Here is a 19,436-nt window from a genome sequence, read left to right on the forward strand (position 1 = left end):
AAAACCTTTTTAATCATCTATTTGATTTTAAATTGAGTATTTATTCAGAAAAGTTATTTATTTATATGGCTGCTGGGATTCTAATAGTATGTGAGACATTGTGCGAAAAATAAATATTTTCTTTATTTTCAGAGAACTATTATTGACAGTTCCCACACAGAGCATACCTGAATCCTAAGTATTTAATAGCTATTTACCACCTGAAACTAGGAGAGGTTTCTTTATGCTGTACTCACTGCCTCATCAGCAATCTCCATCTTCAGCCTTGGCAATATCTAGCTGCAACATTTCATACCTTGTTAGAGTAACGTTGGTGTGTGTGCACTAGAATTACAGTTTACAGAATTAGACACATCCGTGAAGTCTGCACACATGCTTTGAGACGCTTCTTTCGGTTTTCATTCAGCCTGGGTTTTGCAGGACAATTGTTCATCATGACAGGACTGTCTGAATAGTGCCTCTTATGGCTCCGGTGGAGAAGGATGCGATAAGTCCCAGTGACGGGACTGTGACAGTCCCAATTAGGATTATTACAGATGTGCTCCTCTGTGATTCCCAGGCCTCTCAATGCCTTCTTCACCTCCTTTTCCTCTTCGTTTAGAGGGAGAGAACTGACTAGATGTGCTGGATTCAAGTGGAATGGTTGGTATGGCTCAGGACATTCCATTCCCTTCAGCCATGGACTGTCCAGGATGTTGTCCAGGGTGTAGCGGTTTGTTGGAATGATTTGAAGAATTCCATGAATTAGTTTCCGGCAGGGATCTGATACATATGATGGAATTGTGTATGATCCTAGTAAAATGTACTTTTTCAGCTTCCTGATAGTTTCCGCACGGAAAGGCAAGGTTGCCGTCACCATGAAGTACAATAGGATGCCCAGGGCCCAGATGTCCACATGAATTCCAAAGTAGCTATTTTCTTTAAAGAGCTCAGGTGCTGCATATGGCGGAGAGCCACAACAGGTGTTTAAGGGTTCTGACAAAGGACACACTGCACTGAAGCCAAAGTCACCCAACTTCACACAGTTAGTAGCTGAGTAGAACACATTTTCTGCCTTGAGATCCCGATGGATCACATTGTTTTCATGCTGAAAAGGAAAATGGAAAGTTAAGCAAGTATGAAGGAAGGAAGGAAGGAATAGATGGGAAAAATTTGGAATTGATAGTAGATTAGTTTTAATAAACATACCAGGCACACTGGAGCTATCACCAGCTCCAACTCCATCACTCCATTCCAACATTGACTTCTCCCCAGAGCATAGCCAAGATTAACATTTCTAAGGTTATTAAGAATAGAATAGAAGAATCATCTTAACCCTGCCTCTTTATTTCTCGGACAGACGTCTATCGGTCTTCAGTGCTTTGATATTCAGATAATATGGAGGGGGTCCCTAGATATATGTCCCACAAGTGAGGCCAGGTAAGTAATTCTCTTGGAGTTGGGATTCTATATGATTCTTAATGCCTTCCTTATCTGAATAAAGAGGTAATTCTTCTACAACGCACAGAGTGTCAGAAACAAACAGATCGAATTCAACAACACAATCTCAATTTGGTAATCTTCTCTTCATTTTCTGTTGCATCTACCCAGTCTTTTCTGATGGGTCTGCACTGTGGATTCCTTTCCTGCACTAGCCTCCTTTCCTGAACTCTGGATTGCTTTCTGACAATGGATTTCTTTCTGACACTGGATTCTGTTAGTCAAGCACAGTTGGAAGATGGAGGAGGATAGAAAGCAACAGTGATATACACCTCCCAGTCAAGTTTAGTTGACAAATTGCTGCATGACATTTTTTAAATTGTCACGTTTTTAACAGTTTTTAAAAAAATTCTTTGGGCTAGCATTTTCTCGCCCATCCCTAATTGCATTTGAATTGAGTGGCTTCTTCGGCCATTTCAGTGGGAAGTTGAGAATTAACCACATTACCGTCAATCTAGGGTCATGTCAACGTGGCAAGATTTCCTTCAGTAAAGGATATTAATAAGCGAAATGAATATTTTTAACCAACAATCAATGATAGTTTTATGGTCACCTTTACTGGGGGGTGTTTATAGTCCATATTTATTAATTAAGTTACAATTTCTTTAATTTCTAAAAGCTGCTGTCATAACATTCAAACCTATGTTCCCCAGAGCATTACTCTGAGCCTCAGAATTATTAGTCCGGTGACAATATTACTAAATTACTGTTTCTATATCCTGTTTTGACTTCCATAAAGGCTGCCTTTACGGATTGTTTTTTCTTCCTTTCTCATGGTTGGTGCTGATGAGAATTTGAGGGACCCACAGAAGTTCTGATCCCAGATAAGGCAAATCCTATAAGCTTACTCGTGTCACTGAAAAATCAGGCCTCAAAGGACACAACTGATCACCATTAATCAGACTGTTCAATTATCATGCTGAAGGGAGCCATGTCGCTGAATTCTAGAGTTGATGCTTTAGGGGCCCTCTTGCAGCAAAGTGGGGGTAGTGTCCCTACCTCTGGACCAAGAGACTAGGATTCAAGTTCTACTTGCTCCAGTGGTGGGTAATAACATCCCCTAATAGGTTGATTAGAAAAATAATTTTTTTTTAAAGAGATCAAGCTGTTGGAGCAACAACAGTCTGCTATTTTGCTCAGGCCAGAAGAACACAGGCCATTACTGCACCTGACCTTTAACCCCTTCCTAACTGAAGTTTGGAGATTACATGCATCATTTTTTGACTACCCTCTTTACTTTTCTATGTATCTGATAATGTTGACCTGCCACAGAAAGAGTGTTTGTTGGATTATAGCTTATAGCTGGAGAAAGCTTCAGACTGTTTGCTGAGAAAATGGTTAAAGCTATGCCGACTTTCATATCACCAATTCACTGGATTATTGCAGATAATCTTGGATATGTTTAGGATCACAGGGCATGGGCCTATACACCCGAATTGCTAATTGGCATATTCTTACCTCACAGAATGTTCATGAAAATGCTTTTACTGTTACAGTTTAACTGCTATCACATCCATGTCAATATCCTTTTTTAAACATTTGGCTTTGTGATGGCTATTCATCAATAAATGTCTCAAGTTGTTCAAAAATCTCAACATCCTCATTTCAAGGAGTCTCATCTGTCACCAAAGCTAAATATGATTTTCAGGCAATGCATGATTTGAAGTCTTGCAATATGAACTGATGCTGTCTTCACTCAGGACAATATCATGGTAGATAACTACCTGCTTGTACTCAGGCGCAGTGTCACGTAGTGTTATGTATAATATTGTTCAGACAATCTCTGCATTCGAATGTGTTTCACCAGCCCACTCACATGTGTCCTACTTGATAGAAACAGATGACGATGATGAACAGGAATTAATAATGCTCAGGAAACTTGGTAGCAAATACCATCTTGATCATTGACCTTGGTCCTTGTGAAGGAACCAAAGTCAAGAGACATGGTCACATGCCAGTTGGTCATGCAGTGTTGTATAAATAAATGAGTACCAAATAAGTAACTGCAATTCATTTTAGTGAAAAATTAGTCTTTTAAGACATGAGTAATATTTGGATGAGGGCAGAAGAAGAAAAGAATGACATACCTTGTAGGATCTTCTTCATTTTCTGAATGTTGTGGCAACCTCTACACTATGCTGCTACCTGGTCATTCCATAAGGACTTTGAAGTATATAAAATTGATACTGCTTTCTTCCTCTCACAATATCCTCTGGCAGTCTGAAAACTAAATGCAATCTGGTGGATATGTCAGACTTTAGTAATGATGCAGGAACGGAAAGATTATATAGATAATCGACCTTAAACGATTTGTCTTTAATATGAGATTGTCCATTAGGTGAATGTTTGGTACCAGTCTAATTTAGTCATGTGCAAAAAAGGCAATATCAACTTAATGATGTTAATACAAGAGGCTTATTTTAAAGCCAAGACTACATCTCCACTTACCATATGTTTAACAGCTGATACAATCTGAATAAATATAAATTTACTCTCATATTCCAAGAGACGTCCCCTTGTGGAGACCTTGGTAAAAAGATCCCCTCCATCTGCATACTCCAAGACCAGGTACAGTCTAGATTGTGTTTCCAGCATCTCATACAGCCTGATGATATTTGGATGATGAAGTTGCTCCATACTCAGAATTTCGTTTATGAACAGTTGTCGTGACTTCTGGGTTATTTGCTTTTTATTCATGATTTTAATTGCCACCTTTTCTACAAGTTACAGAGAGAAAGACACTCAATTATATTAATAATTCATAATATTTCAATATACCTGCAGAAGACAGGTGTCTGAATATTTGTCGCTTCTAGTAAATGCAAGTAGGCTATATTACAAACCTAACTGATCATCTTAAATTAGTTGTTAATGTACTCTTAGCACACTCAGAATTATTTAATAAATACTGCCCAATAGCATAATCACATGTAACATGAGAGATTACACCCTGACTTTTGTAAGCATGGATTCGTTGAGTATAGCAGTACGCTGCCTGTTAAATATGTGGAACTTCATATGCAGAGACATGTCCAGACATTGTACATTTTTAAGTAAGTAAAAGCATGAGGAATAATAGTCCCTGTGCATTTGTCATTGGCAATCTCACAACCATAAGATCTGAACTGCCAACCAGTCAACATCACTTTTCTCATGCAGTACAAAATGTTCTACCCATTGAGACTTAACATTATTCTATCTGTGCTGCTGAGTGCAAGATGAAAGATTTTAACAGCATATCTCTTTTTGAAACAATACTTAAGTCTTGTTCCAAGTCAATACTCATGGGCTGTATATGTAGAGTTTTCTGAGCACCACTATACATCAGGATAGTGTGTACTAGGACACAAACAAAAATCTTTAATTTACTGAGATTGTGTATGCCGACTGGTACTATACTAGAATAAGCCAAGCAGTTTTTAATATTTGGATGTTTTTATGTTGCTTTAATGTTGCCCCTTTCAATTTAATCACGATTGGTAATCTTCAGGACAATTTTATGTTAATGTTTGGATATAATGCAATTTTCGAGAAATGAGAATTGACAGAACAATGTTTCTTTATGATGTTATGACTGTAAACCCACACTGTTATGTAGGTACTGAGGCACAAAACACTTCATAACACAATATGATTCTACATCAAGTAACTGGAGCTTGCAAAGTAGTTGAATATCAGATTTATTAGTTAGGGTAAGGGTTGAGAGATTACTCAAGAGGCTGGAATTAAGGGAATAAAGACTTTAGGTGGAGATTGAAGGTAAGAAACAGAGGATCAAAAACAGAAAGAGTGTCTTAAATTTTGAAGTGGAATATAAACAAAACCAATGTTTGTCATAGAAGACAAGATTGCAAGGTCAGCAGGACTTGATGTGGGATATAATACAACATCCAAGTTTTGATGTGCAATAAAGTAATTATGGCACAGAAAGGGGTCTTTTGACTCATTGAATCCATGAGCTGAAGTAAAGGGAAAACAAAACGGTGAGTGAGCGATGAGATTTTAGCCCGGAACATTGAAGTAATCAAGTCTGAAGGCTCTAAAGGTATGAATTCACATTTTTATTTAATGCTAAATGGAATGAGGCAAGAGCAAAAATAGCTGATGTTGTCCAAGTGTAAATAGTTGATCTTGTTACAGAGAAGACATGGGTTGAACATTCAACTTGGGAAAATAGGACCCTGAGGAGGCAAACAATTCCATTGAACTAGACAATGGAAGAGAGACTTTGGAGGGTAACCCAGTCACCAACCCTGTCAAAGGATGTGGAAAGGCTGATAAAGATGAGGATGAGTAATGGCCATGTTCAGAGCAAATGTAATTAGAGAATCTGGTTAGGGATACCAAAATAAAGAGATTGAAGCATGGAATTGCATCAAACTGAACAAAACTTTGGAAGGCAGAACCATATTGAATTAGTTTGCAGAAGGTGAGGCAATGACAATGACAGAGAGGTTGAGTTGTTCTTTTTAAAAAAAACACGACTTTCCAAGTATGGCAGTTTCAAAAGGGAGAATAACAGTATCTCAGGGCCTATTACAATGAAGGTTGAGAAGGGAAGTTCAGTTTCATAACTGTGGAGTCAAAGAAGCAGAAACTGGGTCTCAAGGATAAAAGAGGAGGGAGCAGAGAAACTAGACAAAACTAGTTCAGGGCTCAGGTGGGGGAGATGTGGAGGACAGTAGAGTTTGACTTTATGGCAAAGGAGAAGCAATGCAGTAAACGTTGAATGGATAGTCCCAGTCTCCTTTACAAAGGATTACTGTTGAAGTTTGGAGTGGTGATGCACAGAGGAAATGTGTTAAAGGCAACTGTTGGTCTTTTAGAAAAAAAGCTAAGAGCTATCTTTGCCTCCCAGAAGTGGTGGGTGGTTTTGGCAAATGAGGCAGAGGTTGATTGGTCTGTTGATATTTAGCTAGACAAGATGCATGGAATATAAGATTGTCAGTGGTAAATGAAAACATTGAGAAGGAAGATAGAAAGCAAAGGGTTTTTAAGAGACTGGTATATGAGAGATGTGTCTGAACAAACTGAAGACTGCTTAAGTGATGAAGGTCCATGAAATCTTTGAAATATGGAAATACACCAACTCATGCAGCTAAAGCTACATCGTCCACCTTATGATGTGGGCCACTCAGGATAAGAGGCTGAACTGCCAACTGTTCCTAAGTTCAAAGCCAAGGCATCCTACACAAATAAAGACTTGGTAGTACTACTATAACAACATTTATCGATTAACACAATCCTATCATGGGATCACCAATAAAGAAATATTTGACTAAGTACTCCAACTATCGAGATCAAGTTGAGCCGTCCAATTTGAAAATGTTAAAAAAAATGTTATCTTCATTACTCCAAAAAAGGCAAATAAAATGTAAAGAAGATACTCTCACCATCCACATTGTAAAAACTCATGTGAATGTTAACTGTAATCAATTGGTGCTGAACCTGAAATAGTAACAAATTACCTTTGCTGATAGTGGTTGTGTCTGTGATCATCTATGGAAGTATTCCTAGTGCAGGTTTTCTAGTGCTCTAAATGGGCCATGTTTCCAAATTAACTTGTGTTTGTTAGTCTTTGTGCTTCAGAAAACCCACAACTAAATGCTTCGGTCACAGATGATGGTTGCTGTCAATGAGACTTCGTTATTAATTGAATGGAGGTGGATGCTGAAAAACTGCAGTACACAGAAACTCAGTGAATCAGGTGGCATGTGTAGAAAATGAAATCAAATTAATATTTTAAGTTCTTCTGAAGAGTCATAATGGACATTTTCTGAAGGAGAGTCAAATTGGACTTGAAATGTTAGCTGTTTCCGTTGCCACAATTGCTGCCAGATCTGCTGAGATTTTCGAGCACTTTCAGTTTTTATTTCAGGTTCCCAAATTGTCATTTTAACAATGTCAAAAATTGGTGATGATTGTCAGTGGTATTTTCCTCTGCCAGTTTTAATGAATGGTTTAAAGATGCATTGCTTGATGCATTAAGCTCCATACTGTTTCGTAATGTTTAGTTTAGAATGTAATGCTACTATTACATTGTTTCACAATATATTACAGAATCATAGTATGGCACCAAGTATTATAAAGCAGACAGATTGTTGTTTATAATCTGGATACCAGTATAAATTGTCTCTTGTGAAAATGGAGACAACCTCTAATCAGCCAGACTGCTCAGTATATAGAATAGGAATGGGTCAGGTAAACATACCTTTTGTCAAGCAGTGTATTCCAAGCTTCACTTTTGAAAAGTTCCCAGTGCCAATTTCTCCACGGAGTTGGTAAAATCCAATCCTTTTTCCAAGTATCAGGTCATTTTTAACTTTCTTGCTATTCTTCATGTCATAAATAACTTTCTCAAATGGTGAGAGTAAGATGTTTTGTTCCTCTTCTTTCTCCTCATCCATATGGCGTTGCATCTGCCATTTAATACTTCGTGTTGTGCCGAGGTAACCCCTCAAACTCTCGTTGTGAACAGAAAGATTTGCAACAGCCATCAATAAGGTTCACAGGTTGTGTCTGATAAACTGGAATTTCTTCCTCAAAAAAAAGTCTGTCAAAGCTGGTAGGAAGTTCCCCTTTAAAGGAGCATCCTCTCAATGCATTAGTTGATCCTCATTAAATTTTATTTCATTTAAGTTCCTAATGAGCTCTTTTCTTAAAAGATCCTTTCCAAGTTTGCAGTTGTACTTCAGAAAGCCCAGGACTAAATGCTTCTGCCACAGATGATGGCCGTTGGCAATGAGACAATAATATTATTACTTCATAATCGTTTGGGTAGACATTGAAAAATATTCACTTTGTCTTCCCCTTAATGGGAGATCTTTTAATTTTTCAGACAATGACTGAATGTATTCTGTGATGACACTGGAAGAAAAATAAACGTAATTTTGATAATGGACAGTCAGTAGATCTGTGCAAAGAATGTTATTTGATAAGGTGCACAAAATCTATTGTCTGATTTATAAAATAGCAAGAGATCAACCCATAGAGAACTATTTCATGTTGTTGAAAAACTGTGATTGGAATGTCTATGTTCAACAAGTTATGCAGTACAAAGTTATTTTCCCCTACCAAGTATACATCCAATTTTCTTTTTAACTTATTTAACATCTTCACTTTCATTACCCTTGGAGGCAACAAGTTCCAGGCCATTACCATTCAATTCTTAAAACAAAACATCACCCTCATACTCTTGCGCAAAACATTATGTCTGTGTCACCTATACCTGGTACCACGAGCTAATGATAACTGTTTTTCTTCAATGAGGCATAAGGTGTTTCTGAAACTTCAGATGTCAGCCAAGAATATGGCTCTACTCTTTAAAGAGTGACAATCCCACTCTTCCTGTGACCCTTTGACAGTCCCACTTTAAAGCAAGGTGTAGGTTCACTACCAAATAAAATTCGAAACAACTGTGAATGCTGTAAATCAGAAACAAAAATAAAGACTTCTGGAAAAGCTCAGCAGGTCTGGCAGCATCTGTGGAGACAAATCAGAAGTAATATTTTGTGTCAAATGATTTTTCTTCAGTTCTGATTTCCCTCCACAGATGCTGCCAGACCTCCTGAGCTTTTCCAGCAATCTCTCTTTTTGTTGCAGGTTCACTAATGCCCTTCAGAGAATGAAATCTGCCATTTTCACCTGGTCTGGCCTATGTGTGACCCCAGACTCACAGCAATGACTCTCAACTACCCTCTGAAATGGCTTAGCACTCAGCTGTATCATTCACTACAAAGTCTCAACAAAGAAACTGAACCAGAGAGACCACCTAGCATCCATCTAGATATCAGAAAAGACAATGATAGAAATAGCCCTGTCAACCTTGCAAAGTCCTCCTTATTGACATCTGGAGGTTAATGCCAAAACTGGCAGAACTGTCTCACAGACGAGTCAAGCAAAAGCCTGTCATAGTCATACTCACGGAATCATACCTGACAGACAATATTCCAGTCATCGCCATCACTATCCATGAACATATCCTGTCCTACTTGTAGGACAGACCCACTACAGCTGGCGGCATGGTGGTTCACAGTCAGGAGGGAGTTGCTTGGAAGTCTTCAACATTGTGTCCAGACCTGATGAGGTCTCATGGCTTCAGGTTAATCATGTCCAAGGAAATCTATTGATTACCATGTACTATTCTCCCTTGATTGATGAATCAGTTCTGCTCCATGTTGAACAACACATGGAAGAAGCACTGACGGTGGTAAGGATACAAAACATACTCCGGGTGTGAGATTTCAATGTCTACCACCAAGAGAGGCTTGGCTGCAGCACTACTGATCGAACTGGTTGGGTCCTAAAGGACGTAGCTGCTAGATGGGGTCTGTAGCAGGTGATGAGGGAACCAACAAGAGGGAAAAACATACTTGACCACATCCTCACCAATCTGCCGGCTGCAGCTGTATCTGACCGTGACAGTATTGGTAAGAGTACCCCTGCACAGTCCTTGTGGAGTTAAGGTCCCACCTTCACACTGAGAATAATGTCCATCATGTTCTGTGGCACTATCTCTGATCGAATTGGGATAGACTTCAAACAGATCCAGCAACTCAAGACTGGGCATCCATGAGGTACTGTTGGCCATCTATAGCAGCACAATCTGCAAACTCATAGCCCAGCTTTTCCCCCACTCAACTATTACCATCAAGCCAGAGAATCAACCCTGTTTCAATGAACAGTGCAGGAGGGCATGCTAAGAGCAGCACCAGGCATATGTAAAAATGAGGTTTCAACCTAATGAAGCTATCAAACATGACTACTTACATGCTAAACAGAATAAGAAGCAAATGATAGGCAAAGGTAAGCAATCCTACAACAATTGATCAGATGTAAGCTCTGCAGTCCTACCACATCCAATTGTGAGTGATGGTGGACAAATAAAGAACTCACTGGAGAAGGAGGCTCCACAAATATCCCCATCCTCAACGATGGAAGAACCCAGAACATCAGTGCAAAAAGCTGAAGTATTTTCAGCAATCTTCTGCCAGATGTTTGAGTGAATGATTCATTTTGGCCTCCTCCAGTGGTCCCCAGAATCACAGAAACCAGTCTTCAGCCAGTTTGATTCACTCCATGAGATATCAATAAATGGTTGGAGGCACTGGATACTGCAAAGACCCAGACAGCATTCCAGCAGTAGTACTGAAAACCTGTGCTCCAGAACTTGCCACACCCCTAGTCAAGCTGTTGCAGTATAGCTACAACGTTGGTATCTACCTGATAATGTGGAAAATTACCCAGGAGGTCCTGTATATAAAAAGCAGGACAAATCCAACCCAGCCAATTACCTCCCCATCAGCCTACTCTCAACTTTCAATAAAGTGATGGAAGGTGTCATCAACAGTGCTATCAAGCAGCACTTGCTCAGCAATAACCTGCTTAGTAATGCCCTGTTTGGGTTCCACCAAGGCCATTCAGTTTCTGACCTCATTATAGCATTACAGCCAAATATGAATAACTGTATTGTGCCAAATTGATTCAGGAGAGGTCTCCTGCATGGACAAAGCCTTCCTTGATGTCCCATTCATGATCCCCAGGAAATTTGCATAGAGGCATGACTCCTACCTTTAAAATGTCCCAATCCCAGGATTTGACACACCATGTCATTAAATTGATGTAACCTTGCTGACTGCATGCTGTGTATTACTGCTATAGGGTTTAGTAAAATCAGGACTTCAATGTCCAAAGGTAAGTGTGAAGAATGGGCAAAGTAAGAACTGTCTCTCCTGTTGAACCATATGCAAACAGAAATCAATGCCTTCAGATAGCAAATTATATGTTTAAAACTTCCCTGACAACTTTACTTACTGTAAGTAGAGAGTACATTCACGTGCATAGTAGTTTTAATATCACACCACCACCATGCAAGCCAGCAAATCAGTACTCCTAATGATTTAAGCTAAACAGATGAGTCTTATTGGTGAGGTCAGCAGATTGGGATGCCATATGTGCAGTGGTTAGCACTGCTGCCTCATAGTGCCAGGTATTCGGATTCGATTCCAACCTTGGTGACTGTCTGTGTGGAGTTTGCACATTCTCCCTGTGTCTGCATGAGTTTCCTGGGTTGCGATGTCTCTCGGAGGGTTGGTTTGGATTGAATGGGCTGAATATCCTGCTGCCACACTAAAGGAATTCTATTCTATTCTAGTGATGTAAGCTCAACTGATAGATCATAAAAGAACACTATGCATATATCTCCCACTCTAATGTTACCTACTATACTCCAGTTATTGAACCCTCTCCCATTACTAACCTTAGGTTCAAAAGAACCTGTAAGGTTTCTGCTCTGTTCCCATTCTCAATGATCAAACTTGGACTGAGGCAGCATTTGGAGCTGACAGGGTAGAAATATATAACAAATATTAAGTAATTGCTCAATAAGAATAACACTGGCTTTCAGATTTGTTATGGCATTAGTGAAGAGACTCGTAATTATATCCCATTAAAAATATCCAGCAATTTGGTACATTAATGATTTTAGGACTAAATTAAATTTGTTAAATTATAACTTTAAAAATGCCTGAATTTGTCTTAATAACACTACGATTAGTGAAAATATGGCATATCATGAATTCATAGGATTAGTTACCTGTTTCATTGAATTTGTATATTACTTTCTTCTCCACCTGTTGTAGCTTTATGCTGATCCTTTAGGTTTTTTTAACCGCATGAAGTACCTTTACATTCCGTGTTTCAGTATCCTCTACTATTCACTGCTTCTGTGTCAACTGCACATGGTGAAGTCTGAAAGGGCTTCAATCGCTGGTGAGTGCTACAAAGAACAGACAGAAATATTCTGCTCTCTGGGTTAATCTTACACAGTCACTCACAGCCTTAAGGATGAGGATTAATGCAGTTACTTTGCCTTTTTATATGTGACCTGGTTATTCATAACAGGATTTCAAGAATTACTGCCTGATCTAAAATGACTAGGTTCTATTTATTCAAAGGTGTCATTAGTGTAATTATTTCTTTTAATAGAATGCAAGCACTTAAAACAAACTGCCCTTTGTTATTGACCGTATTCTACAGTGCTAAGCTCCTCCAGTAATTTCTCACATTATGCTGCCAGTGTCATTTCTCACACAACAATACCAAATTATATTTATAAAGGTAAAGTCATCATAGTCCCAGAGGACCACAGAGCTGCTCTTTTATTAGATAAACATGACTGGTGATAAATTTAACCTTAGAGTCTCCATGTCTCAGGAAAGGGGCGAGAAGGACTTTATGACGATCTTAGTCAGTAAGGGAAGTAAACCCGCACTGTTGGCATCATTCTGAAACACAAACCAGCCATCCAACCAATTCAGCTTATATTGATATAATATCTTCAACATAGAAAAAGACCTCCCAAGAGGCTTGACAGGAACATAATCAGACAAAAGCAAAATAAAACCGTTTCAAACTGGTCCATGTTAACACAACAAAATGATCTCTCAATAGAAATTTATTTTTCATAACGCCAGCCTTTATTTTCCATTGATTTAGAAAATGACTGTTTGGATTCTTAATTTCAAATAGAAATAAAGAAGTGAGATTAGGAATAGTTTCTGCAACTATTGTTCTGTGAACCTCATGGAAAATAGATAGGATGTGTTGAAAAATCAGCTGCTGATTCACACAGGATCCCTTTTACTTTGTGGATGTAGAACAGTTTTACAGGCATGTCAGGTCAAAGAGGAGCATGTTGCTTAAGGAAGCTGGCCTGAAAGGGTTAACTTGAAAGCTTTGGAATAGATGTATAAAAGACTGGCTCCTTCCAGAAACAGCCAGTTTGCTGTTGGTGAGTTCTACAGTCATATAGCGTATACCTAGTTACAATCGCTTAAGAGATAACAGCGTGTCTTGCCTAATGTTAACCAGTCTTAAGCTAATGTAACCTGTTATCTTACTATTACATAATAATAATAACATTCCACTTATCTGTGGCTCATCCATCACTACATAAGAGTAAACCCTGTAGACGAATAATAGACTAAGAAGGGTTGTTGGCAGCATATTTAACTGAACGAGATCCCAACACAACTATGTGCCAGCAGTGTGTGTCTCTTGGAACAGGGTAGAGTAAGAAAGCTATTAAAAGGAGGGACTTAGCAGAATTTCAAAGCTTAGGCCGTGGACGACTGAAAGCATCGCCATCTATTGCGGTAGACGAGCAGGAGACTGGAAGAACACAGCAAGCCAGGCATCCTCAGGCGGTGAAGAAGTCAACATTTCAGGTGTAACCCTAAAGTGACTTTTTTTTAATGTGATCACTGTGTGTGCATGTCATTGACTAGGCCAGCATTTATTACCAACTCCTAATTGTTTTTGAAATGATAGTGGTGAGCTGTCACCTTGTGAACTATGACAGTGCATATGATGTAGGGACAATGACAGTCCTGTTCGAAAGGGAGTTGCAGGATTTTAACCCAAGGACAGTGAAGGAACAGCAATGTAGCTCTAAGTCAGGATGATTTGGCTTGGAGGAGAACTTGCAGATGTAGGTATTCCCATGTACCTGCTGCCCTTGTCTTTTTAGGTGGTAGTGGTCATATGTTTGGAAGGTGCTATCAAATGAGGCTTGGTGAATTACTGCAGTGCATCTTAAAGGTGGTATTTGGGCTGCATGAAAGGCCAGAGTAGGAGAAACAGGTTTGTGTGTGTTTCTGTTCCATTTCTGTTCCATATAAAGTTTCCTTCAGATGCTGACCCACAGGTACTAATGGAACAGTTTAGCTTGAGCAAGGAATGACTGTGAGGTATTCACAGAAGGAAGATAATTAAATGGGTCATAATAGCCATATGTGGGGAGAAGTCAGTGGTTCTGGATGTCTCAAGATTGCAAGCCATTATTAGCACTTTAACTGACAAAGTAGGTAAGATTAGAGAACTGCTGCGTCTTTCAATTCACTCCAATTCCTCCAACACCATGATGTCCATCTGCATTGCTTCCATGCAGTAAAATCCTTATACTCAGAACAGCATGAGTTAATGACTCTGTAACCCCACCCCACCCCCATCCCTCACCCCCCCCCTCCACTGGAAACTGTGTTTGGGATTCCCCTCAAGTCTCCTTTGCACACAGTGCTCCTTTGGCAACAACTATCTTGCAATAGCATGAGTTTTCTGGTAGTTGAAAGATATCCATGCAATGCTCATCTTAATCCAATGTTATTACAGTATTCTTACTGCAGGACAAAATGGCACACTGTGTATAGGGGAGGTTTGTTGTGGATGGAATTGTACTCAAAGTGAAGAAGCAATAGAGTTAGACAGCCACGTTCAACCAGAAGGCCACAGATTGTAAAGTGGATAGTTAACACTGAATTACAGAGCACAAGGAAATCTGAGAAGTAGATGCAAAACTCATTTTATCTCTTCTAGCTATTCCTAAGAATGAACAGATTTGACTGAGGAGCCAATGGATTCAGATTTCGTGAACTGTTGTCTAATGAGAATTACACTACATTCCTGTGAAGAAATGCAGATTCCAAAACTTCATTTTCCTCATTAGACATTTAAAAGAATAATCAATCACAGGACTGAGGGGAAAGAACTGGGCAGTAGAAATCATTGGAAGCTATTTCAAGAAAGCTGGCCTTCTACAGTACTGCATAATTCTACAAAAAGGAGTTATTTTCCTCCTTTAGAGACCAATGATGTGCAACAGCTTCATTTCAGACCAGAATCATTCTCTAGTCCCAACAATATAGCCAAGGCCAGTGTGATCTCCATTTTGGAAGCAAAGACGTTGTGCTGGAGACAGGTCTGAGAATGCTGCATTCCAGCCCTGAGAGATTGAACTACCAGGAAGCAACCTCAATGACCGCTCTAAACTCAACCACATCAACCTTTAGCGATGTCTTGACCTAAAGCTATCAACCCTCCAGAAGACTCCTGAAATCTCCAAGGATTTAAGATCAACATTTCCTGGAGTTTACAATTTACACTTTTAACCCCAATCTACGTTCTTCCATACTGACCACTGCAGAAAAAAAGCATTAACTGACCTTTGTGAGGATGTGGCTACAATGCAGGGTGTGCAACGGAGATGCACCAGGATGCTGCCTGGGTTAAAGCATTTTGGCTGAGAAGACAGATTTGAAAGGCACAAGTCATGTTTTAATTTTAACAGAGTAGAGAAGACTGAGGGGAGAACTGATTGAGATGTATGAATTTAAATGGGGCATGGACACAATGGGTAAGAAGTAGCTGTTCTTCTTAGTTGAAGGATCAATAACAAAGGAGCATAATTTTAAGATACACAATAGGAGTTTTAGAGGGATTTAAGGATAAACTTTGTTGACCCTGAGAATGATGGGAAACCCGAATGCACTTTCTGGGAGAGAAGATAAGATGGGAAACCTCAAAAACTTTAACAATGCTTGGATAAGCTATGAAATGTCATAACATTCCAGGCTTTTTTTTTTATTGCTTCAGCAAATGTGGGCTAGGCCAGCATTCATTACCATTGGCAGTGCAGTCAACAACAATACTGTGGATCTGAAGTCACATGTAGACCAGACAAGGATTGCCGTCTCCGTCCGGTTTTTTTCCCTGACAATCAACAACAGTTCATTGTCATCATTAGACTTACAATTCCTGATTTTTTAAAAACTTAAATTGCCCAGAACATTACCTGGATCTCTGGATTATGGTCTCGTGATAACACCACTAGGCCATCATCCCCTCACTATGAGCCAAGTGCATCTTGGTTGACAACCGAACCGAAAAGTCTCTTCTCCACCCTATACCTCTATGCTTTAAATAAAGAAAATGAACTGCGTATATAGGAAATCAGAAACAAAAACAGAAGTTACTGGAAACACTTAGAGTCACAGATGTACAGCACAGAAACAGACCCTTTGGTCCAACTCATCCATGCCGACCGAATATCCCAACCCAATCCAAACCCACCTGCCAGCACCTGGCCCATAACACTCCAAACCCTTCCTATTCATATACCCATCCAAATGCCTTTTAAAATTTGCAATTGTACCAGCCTCCACCCCTTCCTCTGGCAGCTCATTCCATACACGTACCACCCTCTGTATGGAAGAATTGCCCCATAGGTCTCTTTTATATCTTTCCCCTCTCACCCTAAACCTATGCCCTCTAGTTCTGGACTCCCCCATCCCAGGGAAAAGATTGTCTATTTATCCTGTCCCAAGCCCCTCATGATTTTGTAAACCTCTATAAGGTTACCCCTCAGCCTCCGAAGCTCCAGGGAAAACAGCCCTAGCAGATTCAACCTCTCCCCATAGCTCAAATCCTCCAACCCAGGAAACATCCTTTTAAATCTTTTCTGAACCCTTTCAAGTTTCACAAAAAATGTGCAGGTTAGGTGAATTAGCCTTGAGAAATTGCCCATAGTGTTACGTGAAGGAGTAAATGTCGGGGAATGGGTCTGGGTGGGTTGCTCTTGGAAGGGTTGGTGTGGACTTGTTGGGCCAAAGGGCCTGTTTCAACATTGTAAGTAATCTAATCTAAACATCTTTCCGATAGGAAGGAGACCAGAATTGCACGCAATATTCCAACAGTCCTAACCAACGTCCTGTACAGCCGCAACATGACCTCCCAACTCCTGTACCCAATCCTCTGACCGATAAAGGAAAGCACACCAAACACCTTCTTCACTATCCTGCAAATGTGTTGCTGGTCAAAGCACAGCAGGCCAGGCAGCATCTCAGGAATAGAGAATTCGACGTTTCGAGCATAAGCCCTTCATCAGGAATAAGAGAGAGAGAGCCAAGCAGGCTAAGATAAAAGGTAGGGAGGAGGGACTAGGGGGAGGGGCGATGGAGGTGGGATAGGTGGAAGGAGGTCAAGGTGAGGGTGATAGGCCGGAGTGGGGTGGGGGCGGAGAGGTCAGGAAGAGGATTACAGGTTAGGAGGGCGGTGCTGAGTTGAGGGAACCGACTGACACAAGGTGGGGGGAGGGGAAATGAGGAAACTGGAGAAATCTGAATTCATACCTTGTGGTTGGAGGGTTCCCAGGTGGAAGATGAGGCGCTCCTCCTCCAGCCATCGTGTAGTTGTGTTCTGCCGGTGGAGGAGTCCAAGGACCTGCATGTCCTCGGTGGAGTGGGAGGGAGAGTTAAAGTGTTGAGCCACGGGGTGATTGGGTTGGTTGGTTCGGGCGGCCCGGAGGTGTTATCTGAAGCGTTCCGCAAGTAAGCGGCCTGTCTCACCAATATAGAGGAGGCCACATCGGGTGCAGCGGATGCAATAGATGATGTGTGTGGAGGTACAGGTGAACTTGTGGCGGATATGGAAGGATCCCTTGGGGCCTTGGAGGGAAGTGAGTGTGGAGGTGTGGGCGCAAGTTTTACATTTCCTGCGGTTGCAGGGGAAGGTGCCGGGGGTGGAGGTTGGGTTGGTGGGGGGTGTGGATCTGACGAGGGAGTCACGAAGGGAGTGGTCCTTGCGGAACGCTGATAGGGGAGGGGAGGGAAATATATCCTTGGTGGTGGGGTCCGCTTTTTTATTCTTCACTATCCTACCTACCTGTGACTCTATTTTCAAGGAGCTGTGAACCTGCACTCCAAGGTCTCTTTGTTCAGCAACACTCCCCAGGACCTGATCATTAAATGTATAAGTCCTGCTAAGATTTGCTTTCCCAAAATGCAGCACCTCACATTTATCTAAATTAAACTCCATCTGTCACTTCTCAGCCCATTGACCCATCTGGCCAAGATCCTGTTGTAATCTGAGATAACCTCCTTCACTGTCCACTACACCTCCAATTTTGGTGTCATCAGCTGCCAGAGGAATACAACATTTAAAAGACATTTGGAGGAATATGGGCCAAGTGCTTACAAATGGTCATTGGGTAGCACAGTGGATCGCACTGCTGCCTCACAGCACCAGGGACCCAGTGAGGGGGACTGTCTGTGTGGAGTTTGCACATACTCCCTGTGACTGTGTGGGTTTCCTCTGGGTGCTCCAGTTTCCTGCTACCATCCAAAGATGTGCAAGTCAGGTGAATTGGCTATGCGAGGTTGCCCATAATATTCAGGGATGTGTAGGTTAGGTTCATTAATCAGGTGTAAACAGGGTAGGGCAGATCTGTGTGGGTTCCCTGTTTCCACAGGCTAGGTATTTATCCTCTTCTAAATGGGACGAGATTAGATTAGGACATCTCGTCAACATGGACGAGTTGGACGGAAGGGTCTGTTTTCATGCTCTGTATCTCTGTGATATCTCGTTAACATCTGCTGAATTTTTCCAGCAAGGGCCCTTCTTGTAACTGCTGTGCTACTTATTGCAGCCTCTTAAACCTGATTGGTTAGCGATGTTAATGCTGCACCACCTCATTGGACTACAGTGTAACTGTCGTGTTTATTAGACCACTAACTCTCTATTCGTGGTTGGTGTTTCTATCCAGTGTTGTGATTGGCGGAGGGGGGGGAGAGGACGTGTTGCCATTGGTGAAGGTGATGACGGCGCGCTGCGTTTGGCGGAGGCGGTGACGGCGCGCTGCGATTGGCAGAGGGGGTGAGGGTGCGCTGCGATTGGTGGAGTGGGGTGAGGGCGCGCTGCGATTGGCGGAGGGGGGTGACGGCGCGTTGCGATTGGCGGAGTGGGGTGACGGCGCTGCGATTGGCGGACGGGGGTGACGGCGCGCTGCGATTGGCGGGGGATGACAGCGCGCTGCGATTGACGGAGGGGGGTGACAGCGCGCTGCGATTGACGGAGGGGGGTGACGGCGCGCTGCGATTGGCGGAGGGGGGTGACGGCGCGCTGCGATTGGCGGAGTGGGTTAACGGCGCGCTGCGATTGGCGGAGTGGGGTGACGGCGCGCTGCGATTGGCGGAGTGGGTTAACGGCGCGCTGCGATTGGCGGAGTGGGGTGACGGCGCGCTGCGATTGGCGGAGTGGGGTGACGGCGCGCTGCGATTGGCGGAGTGGGGTGACGGCGCGCTGCGATTGGCGGAGTGGGGTGACGGCGCGCTGCGATTGGCGGT

At 41.6% G+C, this 19,436-nt stretch overlaps 1 protein-coding gene across 1 annotated transcript; it reads right to left on the bottom strand.

Moving 5' to 3' along the window:
* Window positions 1–337: 337 nt before the first annotated feature.
* Window positions 338–7,886, bottom strand: LOC132829223 (serine/threonine-protein kinase NIM1-like). The gene is made up of 3 exons (XM_060846590.1): window positions 7,691–7,886; window positions 3,928–4,196; window positions 338–1,087 (listed from the first exon to the last, which is right to left on the bottom strand). The coding sequence occupies exons 1-3, from the start codon at window positions 7,884–7,886 to the stop codon at window positions 338–340; spliced, it is 1,215 nt and encodes a 404-aa protein (XP_060702573.1).
* Between the last annotated feature and the right edge of the window lie 11,550 nt (window positions 7,887–19,436).

This window comes from Hemiscyllium ocellatum, chromosome 28 (genome assembly GCF_020745735.1).
Source record: "Hemiscyllium ocellatum isolate sHemOce1 chromosome 28, sHemOce1.pat.X.cur, whole genome shotgun sequence".
NCBI classification, from domain to species: Eukaryota; Metazoa; Chordata; class Chondrichthyes; order Orectolobiformes; family Hemiscylliidae; genus Hemiscyllium; species Hemiscyllium ocellatum.

Coding starts and splice junctions, on each gene's coding strand:
- LOC132829223 (XM_060846590.1), bottom strand. CDS start 7,886: ATGGATGAGGAGAAAGAAGAGGAACAAAACATCTTACTCTCACCATTT. Junction 4,197..7,690: donor AATACACTGCTTGACAAAAG/GTATGTTTACCT, acceptor TGTAACTTGTAG/AAAAGGTGGCAATTAAAATC. Junction 1,088..3,927: donor TATCAGCTGTTAAACATATG/GTAAGTGGAGAT, acceptor TTTCCTTTTCAG/CATGAAAACAATGTGATCCA.